Below are 24,889 nucleotides of genomic sequence, written 5' to 3' on the forward strand. Positions count from 1 at the left end.
GATTGAAGAAGGATTGGATGGAAGTTAAATCATAGAAATAAAAACAAAAGAAGAGAGGTGGAATGTAAGTAAAGAATAATCTGACGTAGGAAAAAAAATGTAAGTTGAGCAAACCCAATCTGAACTTTACTTCTTCATGACCCAGAAAAGACAAAAAAACAGACCTGCAGAAAAACATGGATTAGTCATTCTAGGAAAAGATAGGAAAAGGTTAGGCACGAGGTAAGGAAAGAACCTTTGACAGCACACTTGATAGGAATATCAAGAAACTGGAATGAATTTTTTATCAACTTAGTATGTTCTGGATGGAAACCTGTCTTATCTGAACACTCTTGATACCCTTCATAAATTCTACTGAAAGTCTACACTAGTGTGTACAAATAATTTCAAGGTATTTGTTCTGGGAGCTTTCCACTGACAAAGAAAGATGCTAATAAATGCCAATTGTGAGAGCTGGTGGTGTGATTTGGGCCCCTGTCTGCAAAGAGCTAGACTGAGAACAATGCATTCCACATAAGCCTGATAAGCAGCTGTCAGATGGCAGTGATGTTAATTTACTACTGACTGGCGGTGGGGGGTGGGGGGACACATTTGATGCTGATCCAGACGTGAAAGACTGCCTTTCCGGTCTCCGATGAGCTGAGCCATCCAATGCCTTCTGTACTATTTTTATTGCAAACAGAAAACATGTCTAAATGTTTTATTCAAGATCAGTATTGTGTTGTTTTTGTTTGGGAAGAAGGATACATTAGACCTGTGCAAGTTAGATCCTTCACAGGCATGGGCATACTTTGCCAAAATAGTAGATACAGAGCTGATTGGAAGTAGTCAGATGATGTTTACCTTGGCAGCCATTGCTGCATTCTATTCCTAATGGAGAACAATGTAGGTCCTCTGTGGCTTTGAGTATCACAGCTGTGGTTTGCATTGCCAGCCCAAAATTAAAGACTGAATTATATGATATTTTTTAGGTTAGACCCTATTATTAACTTCATTTCACTTCTAAACTTTCTTTACACTTCATCTACTGCACCAGACCCTTTCAAGCCCAGAAGCTGCACTGTCTCTATAAGTCAGATTATTTCTCATGCTACTTGATGCTGGTGTTTGCTATGGACTATGTTGATGAGGGATTTAGGACAGCTTTCAAGTGTGCCTAACTTAATCCAAAAACCTAATGCGAGAATAGAAGGAAGTTGACTCATTTATTCAGTCATTTATTTAATTAATTTGTTCAATATATTGAGCAAATCCTATAGATGCTGGGAATAGAAGAGTAAACAACATAGACACAGTCTCTTTCTTCCCAAGGCTTATAGTCTAATTATAGGGGTGGGGAATGTAAAAAAACAAATAAGCCATGAAATAAATGTCACAATGGCGGGTAAGGTTGAGTACAATGAAGGAAGGTAAGATGCATGACAAGGATACCGTATTAGTCAAAAGACTTCTCTGAGGAAGCGACAGAAAAGCATATGGATCGCTGGGAGAAGACGATTCCAGGCAAAAGGAAAAGGAAATACAAAGACCCTGAGACAGGCATGTGCTTAATGTTGTTAAGGACTATTAAAAAAAAACAAAGAAGTGTCATGCAGATGTCATGTGGGGTCTCTGGTCCTGCTCCCCACATAGGAACGCAGGATATGCTGAGGCCAAAAAGTTACACCCACGGAGCCATAGGTAGGGGAGTCATACCACTATAGTCTCGCTAGCAGCTGGGTTGGAGACACAGGAAGCAGGATCCACACTATCTGCAACCTGTCGTCCGCTTCTCTGCCAACCAACCAACCCCACTTGCTAATTGCAATCTGCATTTGTCACCATCTTCTTGCTAGCCCCCATGTTTTGCTAACATAGCCACGGCAGTTATATTAGTGGCCAATGGCTCACTGGTTACAGCTGACGGCCAACTAGCCACAGCTGATGGACATCCAATCACAGTTGATGGCCATTTACTACCTGAGCCAGCACCTTTCTATGTGAGGCCGAGAGCCTGGAAACTGCACTCCTGGCTCTGTCCCCATACTAAGAAAGAATGGAGTGAATAAAGCACAGTGAATGAGGGGAAAGGTATTAGAAGTCCCCAGGAACTAGATCATGTACCATACGCAGACCATGGCGAGGTGAGAAGCTTTCCTATTATAGAGTAGCTTGTGCTAATAATCTTAGGCTTATTTGATTTCATTTGAATTAAGAAAATTATTTTTTAAATGTTTTAACCAGATAGGCATATTTTTCAAATCTTAAAGGAGACGTGGTAAACTGAGTCTCCTATGGATTCAATTACATGAAAAATTAAATTGCAAAATTTAAATTAAAACCTGAGCACTACTGGATCCAAAGACCATCCATTATGTTACATCAAAGAGGTGTAATTAAGACATAAAAAATTAATGTACTCTAACAAACTTTTACTGTGCTGTAGCCTAAGGCTGTGAATGAGGCAGGGTTCAGAAGGACTACTGGGGCAGAAAGACATATGTGCAAATGATTATAATTCAGTGTGATGCAGTGACGTAGGTGTAAGAGAAGAGATAGCACAGAGAAGGGGATTGATTAACTCTGTGTAAGTGTTTAAAGGAACCAGGACTAAATCCGATTGGTGCATAAACGTGAGATAGTGTAAGAGTGGGTGTGGGGTAGCCAGTGCAAGAAGATGAAATTGTAGAACCCATGACCTGAACATAAAATTGCAAATGTTTATCAGTAATTTAGAAAAGAGATAGATAATGGCTGGTCATCGATGCCACTCCAGTCCTTTGGGCTTTAGTCAGTGGTTAAATGGCTGCTGTTTAGTGGAGACAGGCAGAGAAATTAAAGGAGAAAATCAGAAGATATAAACTACCTAAAAACAAATAGCATTAAGCACATGCCTGTCTCACGGCTTTTGCATTTGTTTTTCCTTTTATCTTTTAAGGAACACAACGGAGATAAGGTATGTCTCTGAAGATATTCACTTTACGAAAATATTTTTAGACAGAGTTTGAGAGACTAACGAAAAGTAAACTATCTGAAGTGGCAAGATATCACTTTTTAAAACCCATGTTTTAGAAAAGTCCTAACTTTGGGGGTTAGTTCAGATTGATTGCCATACTTTACAGGATTTGTTGGCATGATTCTTAATGGGAAATTTGACCATCACGATTATTACACCTTCACCTATCTATTTCAATATTTCTCTGGTGTGTTCTTGATTACTTCATGATTTTTTGATAAGTTTATTTTATCATGATTTAGCAATGGGATGATAAGCACTAACCTTTTAGTAAGCAAAGGAAAATACCATCGGTCCTTACTATCACTTTCCCCTCCTAACCTTACCATTCTTTCACACTACAAGATGCTTTTCTACCTTTGAACTGTAAGATAAGCAAATGTGAAAATTCACAGCATATTTCTCTGACCATCAAAGTAATTTAAGGCTTGCATCTTAAATGTTTGTTCTGCGACTAAAGACTTAGATGAGAGGTTTTTGGTTGTTGTTGTTGTGTGTGTGTGGGGGGATTGTTTTAGTTATTTTTAGATTATTTGTATTTAAAATAAAGATAAAGTAATCTAGCTTTCAATCATGTCATAGCAGACCACTGAAGTTTAGAGGTATTTTCTTAAGCTAAAATATCCTTTTGACAACTTTATTTTGCTGCTATAGAAATGTGTGTCTAATAGATAAGGACAAATTATTACGCTTGGCTTGTTACTAAAAATGGAAATTTGAAGTGTTCATAATCTCCCGTTTCTGACCCTACCTTACTAAACAATCTCCATGTTTACCACATGCAAAAGTATCTTTATTTTTACTTCAATTAAAAACCTAAGTTAATACACACTTTCTCCAATGTGTGGAATTGTGTGTTCTGAGAACAGAATCAAGGCAAGTCTATCAAGCCTGCCCACGTGTATAGTACACGCACTCGTTTTTTTGCGTGTTTATCCATCTGCATGTGAGATACACACAACTTACAGTTTTGACATCTACCTGTTGCAAGGGTATTTTAAAGTTGACTCTCCAATTTTAAATACATTTGTTTGACGAAGCTATGTGGAGAAATAGTAATGAAGATTCTGATGTTTACTCTGTTCTTCTGACCATCCAGATTAAAGAACACCTTGCTAAAGGGCAGCGAATGCTGGCAGGTGATGGAATGTCCCAAGTGACCAAGACACTGTTGGATTTAACTCAGAGGAAAAATTTCTACGCAGGTGATCTTTTGATGTCCGTGGAAATCCTCAGAAATGTAACAGACACGTTTAAAAGGGCAAGTTACATCCCTGCATCCGACGGTGTCCAGGTAAGGGGGACAATCCCATGAAGGAAGACTAGTGAAGATGCAATCAATTTTTGGCCCGAGGAAGCCAGTGCAACCATCTTGGAGGCAGCCTGGCCTGAAAGGAGAGAGCGCTCACTCTTATAGGAGAGACATCCAGTTTGTGCTTGGTGTGAGCTCCGGAAATGACCTCAGTTCCCTTAGTTATTCGATACCCCAATGTCCTAAACCATAAAGTGCTCATACTACTCCTCAAGGAAACACTGAATGAGAATGTGTGTGAAGTGTTTTGAGCCCACAGATAAAAGGCGCTATAGCAAATTCAAGGTTGTATCATGGATATTTTATTCCCACATTTAATATCACCATCTTGCCATAGGAGACTATTAAAAGTACATTAAGCATAATGAAAGCACATTAACTATAACAGGAAAAGAAGACATACTTTAAGTTTTGTTTGGGGTTTTTCTATTAGAAGTGGGAAGGCCACATTTAATTTTGTGGAACCATCACCTGAAAATATCAGGCAAATAGAGAAGTGTTCTAGATAAGGTAATCAGAAATTCCGTAACTCCTCATGGCATATTTTTCTTGTCATGGAATATTTCTAGAGCAGCATCATTTACTTCCTTAATAAAGTTTAAGCACTTACCCAACTTCAGCATTGCCTTTGCCATTAAAACAAAGCTTGTTGAATGGCAAACAAAGCATATTTAATGCAACTCTAGTTTGCATTTCAGATTAACTCTTTCTGTGCTGTAGGCTATAATGTACTCCTGCCAATAATGCTGAGTTGGTTTCTGCATTTCCAGCATGATGTTCTTCTGTATCCCTGCACAAAGTTCGTTAAAGTAAAGGTTTGGCAAAACGCCCAGATCAGGTAGTTTCCTTTCAGCCTGCTTTTCATTTGGGAGTTTTATTTGCATTTCACTTGGAGAATACAGAGGGTTTTTTTGTTTTGTTTTATTTATTTGTTTGTTTTAATCAGCTATTGAGGGAAAGAAGGAAAAGAAGGCTTTTTGGAATCACGGCATTGTTCATAATTTGATGCCCTGATTTGAATAGGGACACATATATTACTTAAATATATGCATATACTGTTGAAAGTCGCTGCTATGAGAATTATCGGAGCTGCATTCTATAGTATATCACCAGTGCCCAGGAATACATTTTGAATTGTAAAAATATATTGGGGGCTGGGATGGGAAGATTACCATCATTTGGGCATTCTAAAAATACTTTTTTTCTTACACAGAATGAAACAGCTTTCCCATTTTCAAAACTTAATAAAGTAAGCCAAGTACAACCTTTCCTTGTAGTTCTGAAATGCTTCTATCCATTAGCATTTACATTAAAAAAAAATAACTTTTGAAGTCCTTGACACAAAGTGAAAGTTGTTATTTCAAAACTCCTCAGACACTTGTGTTCACAGTTGAAACGTCAGACAGAATAGTGCACTAAATAACCTCTAGGGCCTCTTCTAACGCTCAAGAATGTAGGGCTTTAAGATTTTTAGTTTCTGAAATTGAAGCAATTAAGATTACCAGGCTTTATTGGGAACGTATTTTGATTGAGCTATTCATTACAGTGCATTGACTCAGTGAGCAAATAGTTCAACCAACGACTTAGTCATGGTTATTAGATGATTTGACTTAAGTAGAGCAATTTGGTTGGTTGTTTTGTTGTCATTTTGGCATAATCAGAAATAGGTTCCTCCATATCCATCCTACTCTCTCATTTGTCCTCCACATATACCCCAAATTCTAAGCACATTGCTTTCCTCGTCATTCTCTCACAACAGGGGCTGCGTTTTTCTATTTCATTGTCTTTACTGGTGTCTTTTCAGGCATCTGGAATGTCTTCCTTTTCTAGAAATCCTTCTTCTTCCATCTCTGCCTATCAAAATCCTAGTCCAACTCTAGCAAGTCTTTATGAATGCCATATCAGCAAGCCCCAAACTCCATCTGAAAATGATCTTTCTCTTCTCGGAAATCTCAGAGAATTTGTAACTCTTTTATTATACTTTCCACGAAAATTTCATAGAACTATTACGTATATATTAATTGTCTTTGGTTGAACTCCAGTTTATAACCTCACTCAGTATTTCCTGTACCTCACTTAAACCTCAATTCTCTATTTCCAAGGATTCTGGGCATTTCTTATGGCCTAGCATCTTAGGTTCTTAGGCTCAATAAGGCATAAACTAAACTCATCTTGAATTCCAACTTCTTTTGCATTTTTGAATTCCCTTTGTAGAATTAGCAGTGTTTAGGCTGGAATTCTAATATCATCTTGACAGAATAGGGGAGGTAAGAAAGTAAGTACTGTGTGGTGATTAAGAATGCTTGATCCTGAGCTTCAGGTCGTGGCTTTGACACTCGTTGGCTATGTGATGCTAAACAAGTTACTCAACCTTTCCATGACTCAATTTTCACTTCCATTATGTGGGATAACAGTTACCTACCTTGTAGTACCAATGTGAGGGATAAATGATCTATGTAAAAATTACATAGCATGTGGCATATAGCAAAAGCTCAAAAAATGTAGCAACTTTTATTATCTGAGAAGGTGAGACATGACCTGATGGATCAAAAGCCCGAAGCATCCCTGGACCACAGGTGTCTGCTGCCAATGCAGATGTGCGTTTTGGTATCTCTCCTGCCAGGAAAGGAAGGTCAGATGTTTCTCATGTCACCATTTAAGAAATTATGGGCACTGCTTTTTTTCACTTGTTACGAAGCGCAAGGGAAGTGTCAAGGAAAATGGGAGTCAGACAAGAAGCATTAGTCCTTAAGGTCGACACTGCAGGGCCATATTAAAGTTGGGTAGCAAGTGGATGAGGAGAATGAATTAAATCCATAACTGATATTCCTGGCTCAGTGGGAACCAGGTCATGAAGAGGGCCATAACACCCAGCTAACAATCACTCCAAGTCATAAGCGGCTGCTGTTTTCAGTGATTAACAGCGTGAGAGAATCCCCTATTGTTCCTCTGTGGTAGAGAGAGCTTTGTACAACTAATAGCTCTTACTAGTCAGTATTTAAACCATGCCCTTATTATAAAGGTGAAAATAAGAAATTCAATGCCAAATGACTTCCTTAAATGGGTGAGATATTAAGCAACACATCTTGCTTCACAAATCAACATGAGTATATCCTACCATGAACAAAATTTAGCAGATGGCTGCTAGCTGTGAGGAACTCACAATCTCCATGGGAGAGTACAGAGTATGCACAGCAATCAGAGGGGAAGAGGAAAGGAGGCAAAAATGTCTTAAGAATATGTATAGTGCAGCCTGTAACTAGTAAATGCCATGTAATGTAAATAAATGATTTGGGTTGAATTTTTTTGATATACATTAAAATATCTGATAGGTAGTTTTGTCTTTTCAGAATCCCCCATTATTTCTTTCAGAGCCAACAAATATTGAGATTTGCATTAGCAAAGTGTCCTAGTAGTTTAGTTTGCTAATGTGATTCCATTTATTATCAAGGATTTGTTTTCTCTTAAAAAAATTATGGGGGAGTGTATTTGTTTGCTAGGGCTGCCATAACAAATACCACAGCTGGGTGGCTTAAACAATGGAAATGTATTTTCTCAGTTCTGGAGGCTAGAAGTCCAACAGGGTTCCTCCTGATCCCTCTCTCCTTAGCTTGCATATGGCTGCCCTCTCCCTGTGTCCTCATGTGGCCCTTTTCTCTGTGTGCACAGCCCTGGTCTCTCAGTGTCCTAATCTCGTTTTATAAGGGCACCTGTCAGATTGGATTAGGGCTCACCCTAACAGCCTCGTTTAAACTTAATGACCTCTTCAAAGGCTCTATCTCCAAATCCAGACACATGCAAAGACACCAGGGATTAGGGCTTCAACCTAATGGATTTGGGGCAGCCCCAATTCAGCTCCTAATAGGGAACCTTGAAAGACTGTGATAATTTCCGTTTAGCAAAAGAAAAGGACCTGCTATTGCTGCGGCCTATACTGTTGCCAGGGGTAAACTGGTGATGCATGCACGCTTCTTGTACATGCTGAAGATTTGATGTATCAGCCAGGCCCACCCAAACGTGGGGGATGAGTTGCTACCTTATTCCTTACTTAAGAAGTACCCCCTTTCTGGACTAGAGGATGATTTTGCCACACTGGGTTATGTTTGTAAAACTTTGGCTGCTCTGCCAGGCTACCTCTGGGGAATAATCATTTAGCATATTTCGTCATATTAGTATCACTCATTTTTTGCCTTCCGTTTTGAAATGAGGACCCTAGTGCAGCACCAAGCTTATGCACCAAAGCTCTGAATATTAGCTGCTTCTACTTTTCTCAAAGCAAACCCACTCCACTACCTCTTGCTGGAGCTCTTTATCCTCAGCTTAACCTGGAGATACTGGTAGAATTGTGTAAATAATTGCCCATCCAAGCTATCCAGACGCTCCACAGGTCAAACTGTCTTACATCCTGCCAGAGCAATGAGATTAGTGTGAAAGATAACCTGGAACAATGTTGTGATGTCGTTCTCAAAATGAGTCAGAGTTTCTGTGAGATTTGTGACTAAAAGAAGAAGAAGAAAAAACGATGCCCTTAAAGACTTTATCTTTTTTTCCCCTAAACTACTAAATGTTAGGGAGTATTTACTTCCATAATTTGCTCTCACATTCCTCTAGTTTTGACAGAATGCAGTGGTCAAGCTCGGACAGTCCAGCCCTGCTGGCAGAAGCCTCCTGACCACAGCTTTCCAGGTCAGGTCATCCAGCCTGCTGTGATTCTCACTACTGACCTCCCATCCTGGATACCCCAATCCTTTTGTCCACCAGTTTACCCCCTGCTTTTCCAGTGGCTCATTTTCTTGTTCTGAGTCATAGTCTCCATATATCTTAGTCCCTGAAACCTGCTGGGGGCATCCTGGATTATAATCTACTGCCTTCCTGAATCCTTAATAGTTTCTAATTGCCAATGGCTACTTGATGTGCTCCTTTGATAGTTATTCTGGATAAAAGATCTAAACAACAGTATAATGACTCTTTGTCCTGATCCTCTGTGACTTATTGTGTCTATTCACCTGTTAAGACATAGTTAAAGCACTAGTTAGGGATTGGTTAGCTTAAAAAATACATTAAAGCAAACCCAAGATTACTTGTGTAATGTTATTCTTGGTCAATTTCATTTTTATATGCTTTCTTGAATAGGAGACTAAGAAGTAGTGTCACAGCCAGATCACAGGGAATTGGACTTCTGTTACCCATGCATCAATCTATAATCTGGGTGTGTTTATGGTTTTGTATATCACACATGCAAATGTCATTGTCCAAGTACCTAGAAGCTTAAAAAGACATGGGGCCTACTGTACTATATCTTGAACTATCTTTGGATTTTAACCTAGTTAAATGTTTAGTCATCAAGCTAAATCACCTGAGATAAGAACCAAAGACGGATCTTTGATTCTGTACTTCTCCTCTTGTGCAATCTATCACCATGTCATCTTGTTTCCCTATGTCATGCTACCAGCATCTGTGGCTTCAGTAAATAAAGCAGACTACTTTCTGTTCTCCCTGTCTTTACTCTTATTTTTCTGCACTTGTTTTTTCACTCAGCAAGCTCAGTTAGGTTTTTGTTTTAATGAAACTCATGTCATGTAACCATTATGGGATGAAGGCTCCAATTTGTCTAACCCTGGCCTATCTTTTTCATCCTGAATTAATATTCCCCCTCCTCCATCCCATCCAGCCCCCTATTCAAGACCACTACAACTATATTAGCTTTCTTTGTGTTTCTTAAACTTGTCTAGACTGTCCCCTCTACCCAGAGAATGTGTACTTTTTCTCTTCCCATTTTTGGAACTCTTTTCCTCAGGTCTTCCTACAGCTGCCTTCTTGTCATCATTCTGTTCTCAGCTCATATGTACCTGCCTTAAAGTGTCTTTCCTACTTGCCATTCAATCTAAAGCTGTCACACACACACACACACACACACACACACACACACACACACCTTACTCCTTAGTCACTCTCTATCCCCACACTTTATTTTATTTTTTGTATCACCATCTGAAATTATCTTGTTTTCAACATTTATTTACTTATCGTTTGCCTTTCTTTACCCGCTGGAATGTAAGATCCATGAGGAAAAGAATCCTTATGTGTTTTGCTCACTGTTGTATCCCCGCACTTAGAACTGTGACAGGTATATGGTAGGTATTTGATAAATGCTTCTCAAATAAATAAGTACATTTCTGCTTCTCAACTATTTTCCATGCCTTTCCTCTCCTTTCCATTCCCACATCCATCATTCTCCTTTAGGCCTTCATAATTACTACTTTGGGCTATTGATAAACTTTCCTAATTATGTTCTTTTATCCAGTCTTCTTTTTTGGCCAAAGACTTCATGTTGACACCAGGGTTATATATTTTTTAAAACTCTCCTTATGCCATTCTTTTGCTGAAAAAAGCGACACTTCTACTACCAAACGCATTCTACCAGGGGTGGGGTGGAATAGTGATGCATGGGGAGAGCTCAGGTATTTGGGTCAGGTATTTATAGAAGACGAGGTCCCTTCCTTGATTGTCGCTGGGTCTAAACATGAGGAGCGAGATAGAACATGCACAGCTGCTTCCTCTCCATTAATTAGGCCATACAACTTCAGAAAAATATGTTTCTGTGCTCAGGATGGCATGGAGACTTCAGAATGTGATTTTAAATAGGAAGAATTTGATATCATATTTACTCAAAATAACCAGTTTTCTTCTGTGTAAAAATAAGTGTCATAATTCGTTTCCTGGACATAGTGAGAACCCTGCTCACAGTGGGTATGTGACAGAAGAGTGTGTTGAAAGGAGACAGCAAATTAGGGGGAGACTAGTTATTGATTTTTTGTTTTAATTCCCTCAAAGCCTAGCCCATTGTCTTACACATAGTAGACACACCGTCAATCAAGTTGAAATATTTGAGTGTTTCCATTTTCCTACGCTTTATGCTGTGCACTGGGGACATAACAGTAAACAAAATACAAATAATCCCAACTAGATTTTAGGCTGGTAGGGGGAAAAGCCCTAAACTGATAAACATACAAATCAAAATACAAATTGTGACATACTTCAGAACACAGTGAAATGCCAAGTCAGCCCGTTTGCCACCCTGTAAGTGGATGCTGTACAGCTGGATGGCTGCCTGCATTGCTATCCTATCTTTTATTTTAGGGTAAAGGAGAAACTGGTCATCTTTGGGTAAATGCACTGTAGTTTTGCAGAGTCGCTTATGCATGATGTAGAGGGGGCGGGGAGGGCAGAGACTGTCACGCTAGTTCTTTCTGTCTGTGGGAAAGCCGGCTATCACAACAGAGAACAGGGCCCCTGGTGGAAGATATAACGTCTTCCTTCACATCATGTTTTCATAGTTGATTGCTTGTATGAACTTCCCGTTACGTTTTCCTGTGGATTTTTTTGCCAAGTGTGAATGACAGCGATATTGGGAAATGAAAAATAAAAAATCCTCACTGATTAAGATCAGAAAAAAAGAGAGTATGCAGACCCTGTAATACTTGAGGCAGGGGGTGGTGATCTGATAAAGCCTTCTTAAGGAAACTGCAAAAAAAATCTAACCTGAAAAGACAAGAAAGGCTTATTTGACTAACGAACGGGAAATAGAGCAGGCAAAGGAAGGCAGCAATGTTATGTAGGTCCAGAAGCTGGGAAGAAAAGACTTTGGGATGCTTGAAGAAGTCTGATGAACCTGGAGTATAGAGAGCGTGGGGCATGAGAGTTAATTAGAACTGGAGAGATGGAAAGAAGCTAGGTCATGCATGGCCTTGCAGCCATCAGCTGCTCTCTAGATTTCAGAATCAATGGCCTACCCCATGCCTTGCGTCCTTCCTTACCCTAGTTGCTTGTTCCTGTTTCCTTGTTTGGCCTTTAAGCCTTTCTGATGGTTCTACTACATTTCTAGTCAGGACCACCATGATTCCTTAAAACTTCCAGTTTTACGTTATCATTAAATGTATTCCTTAGCGGTTGTCTTTGTCTCTCAGTTCCCAAGCATTTCACTGCTGGTTTAAGAGAAGGAGAACACATTTTGTGGGCTCAGATATCTTAATCACTTTTCTAATCTACAACTCTGTTTCTACAAGGAATTCAGAAAAAGCTAAACACTATGACGTGCTTCAATATATGTATAGAAAATTGTATATTGTCTATGAGAAATTTGTCAAGTAGAAGCAATCAGACATTGGACAAAGAATTATTTACAGCTTTCCATGAACTAGTGTCCCTTTCGTCTCATCTGGCCAACTCTATGACTTGCACTGTGAATATGACAGAAACATGTATGCTTCTCTTTATAACATACATTTACTACGCTGATTTTCTTAATATTTCCTGCAAAGAAAAAGCAAAAAAATCCTGCCTCCTGACCTTTGTGCCCCACAGCTGTTTGGCATGGTGCCTCTCACCAGGTAGGTGTCTAATAATAGTGGCCCTGAAAACCCTTCCCAACAGAGTACATTCTTAGGAAGGAGAGTGTTCTGCTGAACAACTTACAGGCCCTGAACTCAGGGGTGAATTAGCTCTGCTCTGTACATATTGTCCAGAGAGGAGCAGGCAATAAAAGACGATGGGAGAGAGTGCCACTGATTGTGAAAGTCTAGAGCAACATTATCAGTGCATATTGGCCATAATGTGGCTCTAAATGCAAATGATACAGACAGTCATTAAAAAAAAAAAGAGAACACAGAGAGTAAACAATCATAAAGCTGTTATACATTAAGTATTTAGTATGTGTCAGATGCTGTGCTAAGAATTAGCTGCAAACTCCACCACAGCTATTGTCATCTCTTACAGGTTAGAGAAGTGAAGCAGAGGTAGGCAAAATTACCCCAGCACCACACAGTGAATAAATGTTGGGAAAATTTTCAATCAGGTCTGTCTAGTTGAAGATCTAAATGCAGACTCTGCCAAGGACATTCAATTTTTCAAATTAGTCTAGGCCATAGAGATCAAGCCCCATCCAAACCAAACCAAACCAAACCCTTACTGTCAGATGGCTGACAGTAGTGCAGTGGCTGACATAAGTGACCTGATCCATATAATTATCAAAATAGAGATATTATTCCACAATGAGCAGCACTCTTATAGAATTCACTAGCAAGTGGTGGATCTGCCATGGAAGTTGCTTCATGCTTTTCTCAAAAATTCAATCAGGTGGCTTGAAGTGTTATGAGTCTTCAGTTCAAAATAACAGTTTTGCTGTGCTCTGTTCTATCAGACTGATCATTGCACAAAAGTCAAAATGAATATATAGATACATATATATACACACACATATGTATGTATATATATAATACACATGTAAATATATATGTGTATATATATATATATATATAAAAAATAAATATATGTATTTTTTTTCGTGTTTCCCCGAAAATGAGACCTTACCAGAAAAATAAGCCCTAGCATGATTTTTCAGGATGACATCCCCTGAATACAAGCCCTAATGCGTCTTTTGTAGCAAAATTAATGTAAGACCTGGTCTTATTTTCGGGGAAAATAACATTTTACATATACAGCATTGTATATATTTCCAATGTGCATGAGATGGATAGAGGAAGGTCAGCTCAAAGGAGTGATGCTTGAGTCTTGTTAGAGAACCTGAGATGTACTGACTTTGGAACTGTATTACAGTCATGTGTCACTTTAGGACAGGGACACATTCTGAGAACTACATTATTAGGTGATTTAATTGTTGTGCAAATGCTTAGGAGCTATGATAAGTAAAATAACAGGAGATTAAATCAAGCACAAGAGAAAATTATGCAATCAAGAGACATGGTAAACATGCGATATGTGAGGCGGCTGCTGGCATAACATGGCGTACTGTTTTACAGCAAACTTATTTTTGTATTTGTAAATTGAAAGAGTACACTCTAAAATAACGATTAAAAGTATAGTACAGTAGATTCATAAGCCAGTAATTTATTTATCATTATCAAGAATTATGTACTGTACATAATTGTGTGTGCTACACTTTTGTACAACAAGCAGCGCAGTAGGTCTGTTTACACCAGAATCACCACAAACACGTGAGTCATGTATTGTGCTATGATGTTAGGGCAGCTAGGAATTTTTCGGCCCCATATAATCTTATGGGACCACCATTGTATACGTGGTCCGTTGTTGACTGAAAGGTCGTGATGCGGTGCATGGCTGTATTTGCTTTAAGTTAGAACCGTATTAAATACCTGCGAAGGGCAAAGCTTTGTATGTGCTGAGGATACACTGATGAACAAGAAAGACTGTCTCCCCATAATTGGCCACCCCTCCCCCCACTGCCTGAGTGTCTAAGCTTAGCTCACTGTACCCCTGCATGGCCCCAAAACTGATCATTCCCAAATCTGGTCAACAGGGAGATAGAAGGAGAATTTTATTTCGTACTTTCTTCTCACACTGATGGAGTCAAGTCTGAGTTCTTGGCCTTCAAGAATTGTATAAAAACATTTCTTCTACTCTGGTCACTTGAATCTATATTTTAATAATTTGAGTGTTTATGTATGCCTTTTGATGATTTTTTAAAAAGTGAACTCTGAATTTATCATTTTGATCAAGGAATTGTGTGCTCCCTGACCTTCATGTACAGCGCGGTCAGTGACCCACTGTCAGTAAACCATACTTTGTGAAATGTTTTCCCAGAAATGGAGATGCATTTGCACAATTGCTTTCCATTCTCTTGGTGTCTCTTGTTAGCAGCAGAGAGCATTTTGTATGAAAGCCGGCAGGGGTTAGGACACAGTTCACGGTTGTGGATCTCAGCAGAGCTAACGGGCACCTATGGGGATGAAATCTGCAACTTTTGCCTCATTAGCACCATGCCCCCTACTGAGTTAACCAGCCATAGGCAATTGGAGAACTCTGAAGGTTAATTCTTTCTGCCCGTAGGTAAAGTTGCAGCTCAATGGACTAAGCTCTTAAAATGTTATCACTCCAACCAGGAAATTTTAAGTGGAAAAATAAATATGACTGATAGCACAAAAAGGTTAAAACAAATTGAAAACGGCTCTAAAACAGACTTACAATTTTTTCAAGAGTTGCATAAAATATTCTGTAACTTTTATAGAGGTTATGACTCAAAACATGTTTCAACCATGTGATTGCCAGGAACGATTAAAATAAATAGCGCAAATGGGGCAATTAAATATAGATACTAACAGCTTTAAACCACAAGAGAAGAGAAATGAAGCAGCTTTGTTTTTCTTCTAAAAACACCCAGGTGAATTTATTTGGAATTAGAATAAAGGGCTGTTTTGAAAAGCTAGATAGGGATGAAGACTGATGAGGCTTAAAAATTATGATTATTTCCACCCTTAAGGGAGTCCTGTTCTAAGCTAATGTATCAGTATGAGACAGTGCTCCTGCTAAATTACGTGCAAATCAGTTAGAAGAGATGTCTCTGAGGGCACAACCAAAGGACCACTGTCTCTGTAGTTTAAGACAAATGTCATGCATTCACTCTACACTTCTTCGGCATCCTGTGACCCCAAGTCACTGCTCATCTCCAGGAGGCACCTTGGTTTTCCTCTCCTGGCTCCTGTGTCTTGAAGACACAATGCAGTATGAGAAAACAGGGAGGTCTATCTCTGGTTAATATCCTTTGTGTGTGAAATTAGCACTAACACAGCTGAACTAAACCGAGCCCCACTCTCTGGCAATGTGGACATGGGGAATGAAAAATGCCAAAATGAAGCCAATAGGTCTTCAACAGTTAGTTAGGGATGTGAGTGATGGCATGGATTTGGAACTTCAATAGTTACTGTGTCTATGTATTCTTCATTTTGGCTTTGTGGCAAAAGACAGAGGTGTAAAGAATACTCATTAGAAAATATCTAAGATTTATTGAGCACTTACCATGTGCTATGTGCCTGCTACTTGGACAATTTTATGTAGTCTTTGAAATAGGTAGTTGTAGAAGTTAAAGAAAACTCACCAGGAAGGGCAGAGCCATCCAACTGAGGAAATCTTTCACTTGCCCCAGCTTTGCCCAAAGTCTGTGTCTTCACTATAACGCTCACTGAAACAGCAGCATAAGCAGCAAGCATGGTTTCTAATTACCTGGATAACTTGTTCATAAGATAATCACAGGGGACTTTCATTACAGACAGAATTAAAACTTATTTGTAAGGAATAACTGTACAATGGTATGCTGGGATAGAATATAGAGACTATAATAGAACAAAAAATTTGAGTGAGAATAAGTGCTTTACCTGTTCTGACGTCTTCTGAGGTGTATATGTGAAGTTATACAGAAATCCTATAATTATGTTGCTGAGAAAATGTCCTCAGAGATCTTCTAGAATAATATGTTAGGGACATGAAGCAATATTGCAAAGCATGTATACCCTCATCATCAACTCAGTCCAAACAGATGTTGTTGAAAAGTATATTCTCTCATGTAATATTAAATTTTTATCTAATTTAATTTTCAGAACTTCTTTCAAATAGTTAGCAACCTTCTAGATGAAGAAAACAAGGAAAAATGGGAAGATGCACAACAGGTAAGGTTGGAGTTGTTTCAGACCTTGAAATGAAGTTGGTTAAATAAAGTTTTGAAAATATGTGAAAAAATTAATGGTTTATTATTCCAAGAATGTAAAAGGGAACCTTTAAAAGTCATTCTAGATTATATCATGTGAATTTTAGAGAAAATTAGTTATCTCTTTTATTATAACAATCAATGGAAATAATGATATTTATAAATGAGAGAAAACTGAGCAGTTTTAAGCAATGTATAACTAAGATATTAATAAAGAAAAACTATGTGCCTTATTAATCATTTTCTTTCTGGTCTATGGACTGTGGCAAAATCAACAAATCTAAAAGCACATGTTACAAATTGAACTGTGGGGTACTAACTAGTAAAATCATTTGCATTTACTATAACGCTACATATAATCTGGGTCATATATACAGATATACATTTTGATTCAAAGCCAAGAGTTGTAAAAATGAGTTCTCATTAAAAAAAAAAAAATTCTATTCTGCTTTTCTCTCTTTCTGCTATGCATGATCAGTATAGCAAGAGATCTTATTGCTGTAGTTATTGTTTTAAAGTGCCTTGCACTGCCGCTTGTGCTATGCTGACATATGGTTAATAACATTTTTTTTATTACGGAAAAAGTGCATTAGACATTAAGAAAGGGAAAATAAGCATGTTTTTTACAATCCTGTAAAAATTTAACTGTAATTTTAACTGAATCCTTTTAATTCAACTGAATGCTAAATTTTTTTAAATTGACCCATGTTAAAAAACGCCAAGAGATTTTTTCTGTGTGACTTATGTAGGATATAAAACAGAAAGCAACAAAGGAACAAGACAAACAAATAAAGAAACAACAACTCATAGACACAGACAATAGTTTAATGCTTGCCAGAGGGTAAGGGGGCGGGGAGTGGTAGATGAAGGTAAAGGGGGTCAAATATATGGTGATGGAAGGAGAACTGACTCTGGGTGGTGAACACACAATGTGATATATAGATGATGTATTACAGAATTGTACACTTGAAAACTATGTAATTTTACAAACCATTGTCACCTCAGTAAATTTTAATAAAAAAAAAATAAGGATAGGAAAAACAAACAAAATGTCAAGAGAACTATGCATTTTTTTTAAATCAAATTCAGGTGTACAAAGCAACATAATAGTTAGACATTAACAGCCCTCACAAAGTTATAACCTCCCTCCCCCAAGCTCCTACCTCTCTGACATCGTACATATAGCTATTACAATACCATTGACTATATTCCTTATCCTGTATTCCACCTATGCAGTCTTGAAAATGAGAATATTTACTGAGGTTCAGGTGAGCCGTCTATCCTTTCCTGCCTTTATAATCACATTCTGGGCCCCCAGGAGTAAAGCATGCCCTTTATTCCTGTTCTGATCCGAGCTCAAAAAAAGTCCGGTGTGGGTCCACCTCATTATCAGGTACAGATTCTGTGCTTCTGGCCATAGCAAAAAAAAAAAAAAAAAAAAAAAAAAAAAAAAAAAAAAAAAAAAAAAAAAATCACTCCTTAGTTTAAGATGCTAAATCTTTTTCTACTAGTTTAAGTTATATATTTGTCCTTGACTTTTTTCTAAAAGAGAGTCGTATCCATTCACTATAAGAAAATAGTGTCTTTCCAAAGAATACAGCTGCAGAGGCTAAGCACATCTTTCTAGAATGCTGGAGACTATTAATTATGGATATATGTAAAACAAATGTATAATACCCTATTTAAAACAAGGGTGCAATTCATCAGATCCAAGTGATTTACTGTGAGGTCCCAACGTGAACAAATAATGAATGGTGGCAGAACTTCTCATCAATGGAAAATCCTGAATCCATAATACATCTATTTACTTGAGATTTTTGAATTAGCTGTAACAGTCATTTGACAACTTGTTTGAGGCACATCAGCTCCAGTTATGAAGGATCAAACTATGTTTAATTAAAGCAGCCTACTAAAAACATAGTATACTGAAAGGAAAAAAAAGACTACACTCAATATAACATTATTTTGTACACCACCGTGTACAAAATATTCGACAAGTCCATTTCAGTCAAAACAAGCCATTTCAATTTCAGTCATGATATTATGTTCTGTATTTCCTTGTTTATACTGAAAACTCACATGCCTCTACAGCAGAGTGGGCAAACTTCAGCCAATGAGCCAAATCCAGCCTAATACCTGTTTTGTAATTAAACTTTGCCAATATAGCCACACTCATTCATTTACATAATATCTATGTTTGCTTTGGTGCCACAAGGACGGAGCTGAGTTGTTCAGAATTGAGGCACCCTGACCCACAACATATAAAATGTTTGCTGTCTGGTTCTTTATGGAAAAAGATTACCAACCTCTGCCCTACAGCATTTGACTGCTGGGAAAATATAATTAAAAACAAAATCTTCTGCCAACCTAGAAAACCTCTCCACAAAGGTAGAAGAGAAAGAAAAAACAGTTTTATTATTGAATAAGCATTAAACCAGAGTGTGATGGGTGTCACAGGCAATCTGCTAAGAGAGGACAAAGACAGAAAGAAATCTCACTCTTTTATATAGCCAAGAGGACTTGATAGAACCATTTGTCACACACAGTTCAACCTAAATTCACTTGGTAATTGCAGTGACCACTTGTTAGTTAATTGGCTTTATCCAAAGGGGGGAAAATAGCCTCTTACATCTTAATGACTGCAGGTAGTTTTGCCACTTACGGCAAGGTGCCTGCTGAAGTTAGGCTTTTACCCTCGCATAGAAACTGATAGAGGCTTGTCTTTCTTAATGATTATATTTCAAAGAGAGAGACAACTTGGGTCTTTAAACTGGTAAGAGGTTATTTCACATTTTAAAAGATTGTATACATTTCAAAGAGACAGAGACAGAACTTAACAATGACCAGTTTTCTGATGTAAATGCCCTAAGAAAAGTGAGGGAGGAATAGGTTTGGGGAAGGGCATCTCACATTTTCAAGCATGGGAAAGTGAGCCTCTTATTTTTCATTTTTGGAATGGGGATGATGAAATTTCAGAATTCATATTTTATGATTGGAAATGCAGGTAAGCGACAGAATCTCTCCCCAAATCATTCTGAAATTAAAAATTATATATATATATATGTACACATATATATATATATATATATATATATATATATATATAAAACTATTTATATATATAAATAAATATTTATAAAACTATCTATGGCCATACATTTCTAAGTGCGACATTCATTGTTGATGTCTTCAGGTGAGTAATGTGAGTAAATATGTACCCTCTAAAATATATAAATATTAGCTGAGCATAGCTGCAAGCTCCTACGACATACACACACTGTGTCCGCTGCCCTCACTGCTCAACAAGTCTACCTCCTCCTCCCACGCCCCTCCGGCTCTTACTACAGGGTGTCCTGCTAATCAGCATCGCTCCCCGCTGCACTAGCCTTTGCAAATGCAAAACAACTAAAACTCTTTAATCCAGTTAATTTTTTCATGAGTAGACGCAGCAGTGGTACTAAATGGGTCAAAGAAATGAACCTAACTTCAAAAGACTTTTTGTTCTGATACGATTATGTGATGCACGTGGACTTGATGAGTGTGATGGGTTGCACATGCTAAAATTCCTGTCGCCTTTTAAATGGCCTTCATATTCTGTACTCTGTGAGCTGTTTGCAAAATCGGGTCATCTCTAAGAAAACAGTCCTCTGTGCTGTGTGAGGTGGCATGGTTTGGGGTTTGCTGTGTATATGTACACGTGAGGCATCTGCGCCAGAGCTATTATTATAATCCTAAAATTATTGTTCAAGTTATTCATACAGTCACTATTATAATTATTAGAAATAAATATCTCTTCCAAGATAGTTAGTCATTATGCAGTAGACTTAATAGTTCGTAAATATGTTCATGCAGGCAATAATAATTGTTTTTTCTGCCAGTGTTCGTCAAGTAGATGCTAGGAAAAAAAATCTAAGACGTCCCCTAATTTCAGCATTTATTCAGTTGTATTTGTGAGGGAAGGAGCCCATCAAAAGTAAAGACACTCTGTTTCTAAGCAGAAAATCTGTTAGGAATTTTGAGTCTCCATCCATGTATAGAGGATTAATTACTGCATCATATCACTCCCAAAGTTCTTGCTGTGTGACACCTGCTGTCATTCTCAACTGTTAGTTTAAAAAAATACAACTATTGCTACTCATAGAAATTTCTTTAAATAAATCAGAACTCATTTGTGAACTCGTGTAGCTTTTAAAAAAAAAAATTCCAGTTATGTATTCCATTACGCAGACTTTTTATTTCATCTAATCTTTGCTTATTTTTCTAGATTTATCCAGGCTCAATAGAGTTAATGCAGGTGATTGAAGATTTTATACACATTGTTGGAATGGGGATGATGGACTTTCAGAATTCATACTTAATGACTGGAAATGTAGGTAAGACATAGGATTTTTCCAAAATCTTACTGAAATTAAAAAAAAAAAATTGCAAGTATCTGCGCCATACATTTCTAAGTGTAATACCCATTGTTCCTATCTCTAAGTATATGAGAGTAATGTATTAAGGATACTTGATGTCTGATTTTTAAATGGGCCCAACCACATATACATCACAAACACATGCATTTGCATGCAATCTGCATTCTTTTGTATGATGCATAGAGACCTACTGGTGTTTATCTGCATATGTATGTTTAAAGAAGAATATGTGCTACATTTTCCACTTACCAAATGTTCCTTGCTATACAATCTAATGTTGAAATATATATATATATACCCTAGTGTGTGTGTTGTTCTAAATGATTCTCCATGATCTTCCATACACTGTTCATGAAGATGCTTAGTTATTTTCTTGCTGAATATGCCTCGGTTGTGGAACACTTCACATTACCTTAAGGGTCATGGTCACAACTGCTGCTACTTCTTATTTTACTATAAGACCGAGTCTTATATTGATTTTTGCTCCAAAAGATGCATTAGAACTGATTGTACAGCTAGGTCTTATTTTCGGGGAAACACGGTAGTCTTCACATAAAAACCACTGAACTATAACTATAGATGGTAATGTGTTTAAATAAATATATCTTACCTCACAGTCTTATTCACTGGACGTTTAAGCTTCCGTTTCTGGATCAGGAAGAGACCTAACTTGATGGTGGGATTAATTAACTAGGAGAGTTCAACTGGTACAGAACATTTTTTTTTCTTTCTTTTGTTATGATTAAAGATTTTGGTGGCTCATTTTACACTTGATCTCTTCTGATGATCCTTTAGTTCCACTGAGACTCATTTGATCCTAAGATATCTTTCCACTAGGATGACCTCAAATTGTAATGGATAATAGCTACCTACTGGTAATATTCTTCAATTGAGGAAAGCCTGTGTAATGGAGTCTTCAAAGGTCTGGAGAGAGTTCCTTGCCCATATACCATCTTCATGCAGTATAAGGCCTCACCAGTTAGACTTATGTCTTAATTCACCTTCGGAGTCAGTTTGAGAGCCCAGATTTTTCATCACAGTGAGTTTCAGCAGCTTGTGCTGCTTCAGTAATGGAATGCACTGTCCTTTGCTAGGAGCAATGAGAAGAAAGAGGGACCAATAGTAGTATTTTTGTTGTTGAGTTCAGAAATCCATGAAAATCCAAACCTAATGTTCGCTCCAAAAGTGTCTGGGGAAAGAGAGAAAAGGGAAAGTTCATAGGAAAAGGGATAGCATGTGGGGCTATGAATTTGGGGGCACACGGAAAGAAGAACCTGGAAAGATGCTAGGGAGGCTGGCCATTCAAGCTGGAACCAGTCTCCTGAGAGCCACATGTGTGATTTCTTTGGTGAGGAAAGAACCACGAAGGCTGCTCTGCCAGACGAGACAATTTGCAAACTAATTTGCAAGAAAAACTAAGGGGTAAAAAACTAAAAGCTGTTGTGTTTTTGTTGTTGTTGTTGTTCTTTTTGTAAATGTTAACATCTAATTCTCAAAGCCATTGCTAATAAAAAGTATTATCAGATCATTGCATGGCATTTATGAGAATGCATTTGGAAAAACCATAAAAAACAAAGTTAATCTCAGAGTCTAGTAAACTTAAATTGGGACTTGAAGTAGGCCGTTTGAATAGCAGCATATCAAATTTTCTGTAGTACTAGTATTATTTGCTATAAAAATTCCGTAATTCTATAAATATCCATAAATTGCGAACATTTATTCCTCTTTACCTTGTTCTGGACTTCCCAAAATTGTATATTTGAAAAACTGTGTGTATTATTTTTTTTTGCCTTTAGATTATGTTCTCCAGGCTTGCCTACTTCCTTTATCATCACTAAACTTTAAGAAGCATGTTAAGCATAATAACACAGTAATTTAATGATGCAAAGAAAGCTGATATTGTCCTGTATTGTCTTCAAACTTGTATAAGGACAGTGTGATTATTTGGCCTGATCACGTAGGTAGCATTAATTATCCACATTATTAAAAAAGTCATGTTCTGTGAATAAAAATCCCAAACTTCATTACTCTGCCCAAAAAGGATCTTCTTTATTGTTGATTTCCCCAAATACTGTCTCCGGGGCAGACTTACTGTAATTTGATGACCAGAAAAATGGTTATTCCCAATAATATTTAAGAGTTTAGTGAAATATATCCGTAGAGCAGTCAGGGTTCTGCAAAGAATCAGAAGCAATATATGTAGCTATCTAAAAAGAGATTTATTTTGAGGGATTGGCTTATGCAATTACGGAGGCTGAGACGTCCCATGATCTGCATTCTGCAAGCTAGAGACCAGGAAAGCTGACGGCATAGTTCCATTTGAGTGTGAAGGCTGGAGAACCAGGAAAGCTAGTAGTGTAAGTCTCAGCCTGAATCCAACAGCCTTAGAACCAGGAGCACTGCTGTCCAAAGGCATGAGAAGATGGATGTCCCAGCTCAAACAGAGAGCAAATTCATCCATCCTTTGCCTTTTTGTTCTGTGCAGGCCCTCAATAGATGGATGATGCTCAACCACATTATTAAGGAAAATCTTCTGTGCTCAGTCTACTGACTCAAATGCTAATCTCTTCCAGAAAAATTGTTACGGACACACCCAGAAGTAATGTTTTACCAGCTATATGGGCACCCCTTAGTCTAGTCAAGTTACACATAACGTTAACCATCACAGTCGGCTAGTATCAAATTGGATAATATGAATAATAACTACTTACTATTACTATGCTTTATGCTACCCAATTTGATACTAGTACTAGTAAAACATGATTTTCTGTTTTATCTGATATTTCCAAAGTTTTTGGATAAGGACACACAGAGAGAATATTTTACAGTAGCAAATTGTGGAATGTGTGAGTTGGCATTCATTTGTCTTAACATCCAAAGTCCCAATATTAATTATCAGACATCAAACTCATTATACTGAGCACACACACTCAAACACACACACTTAGTTATATACATATGCATAGCCCATGTGGTAAACAGAGACTAAGAAAGGTTGGTAATCCCTTATAGCCGTTTTCTTCAGTGTATGTTGGATTAAGACTAAAGAACTTCAGAAAATCATCATGTCTTTTAGAGAGATTGCAACTTTTTTTTTCTTTTCTTTTTTCTTTTTTTTTTAAATAATGCCTATATGCACAGCCACCTCACTTTTCTGGAATATAGATAATAACTTCCTAAAGAAAGAGACAGAGTTGAACAGAGAAAAATAAATGTCATAAAGACTATATAATTCTGTAAGATAGTCTCAAAACTTCATGATAGCCTATTTTACTTCAATTTTAAATATAGTTTTAGCATTTTTGGTTCCTGGTTTAGAAAGAATGAGTTGTAAGCAGAGACAGTGGTGTTAAAAGCACAAATATAGCAAATAAAATAGATGAAATGCTGAAACAATAAGGAAAAAGAAGTACTGAAAGAATGCAGCAGACTATGGAGTCCATACTGTGGGAACAAACACCTCCTCATGCCTCACCCTTGAAAATATTAGTTCTAAGACGTAGGGCAATAATTTAGTCTAAAATCATGGCCTTTATTTATCAACATAAAAGTTCCTGTAATTTGATAAAGATGGGAAGAAAATGAGTGACATATCTTGGAAAGATTTTCTTCAAAAATAATTCAAATGAAGTTTTAATACATCTTTTATC

The 24,889-nt window shown here is 37.6% G+C and overlaps 1 protein-coding gene across 5 annotated transcripts in view; it reads left to right on the forward strand.

The window, feature by feature from the left end:
• Positions 1–24,889, forward strand: part of ADGRB3 (adhesion G protein-coupled receptor B3) — a 677,430-nt gene that overhangs the window by 320,459 nt on the left and 332,082 nt on the right. For all 5 annotated transcript variants that reach the window (XM_033102727.1, XM_033102728.1, XM_033102729.1 and 2 more), the window contains 3 exons: positions 4,095–4,289; positions 16,718–16,786; positions 21,089–21,197. In XM_033102727.1, coding sequence (XP_032958618.1) covers positions 4,095–4,289; positions 16,718–16,786; positions 21,089–21,197 — 373 coding nt within the window. The remainder of the gene's footprint in view (positions 1–4,094; positions 4,290–16,717; positions 16,787–21,088; positions 21,198–24,889) is intronic.

The sequence above is a fragment of the Rhinolophus ferrumequinum genome, chromosome 3, assembly GCF_004115265.2.
Source record: "Rhinolophus ferrumequinum isolate MPI-CBG mRhiFer1 chromosome 3, mRhiFer1_v1.p, whole genome shotgun sequence".
Lineage (NCBI taxonomy): Eukaryota > Metazoa > Chordata > Mammalia > Chiroptera > Rhinolophidae > Rhinolophus > Rhinolophus ferrumequinum.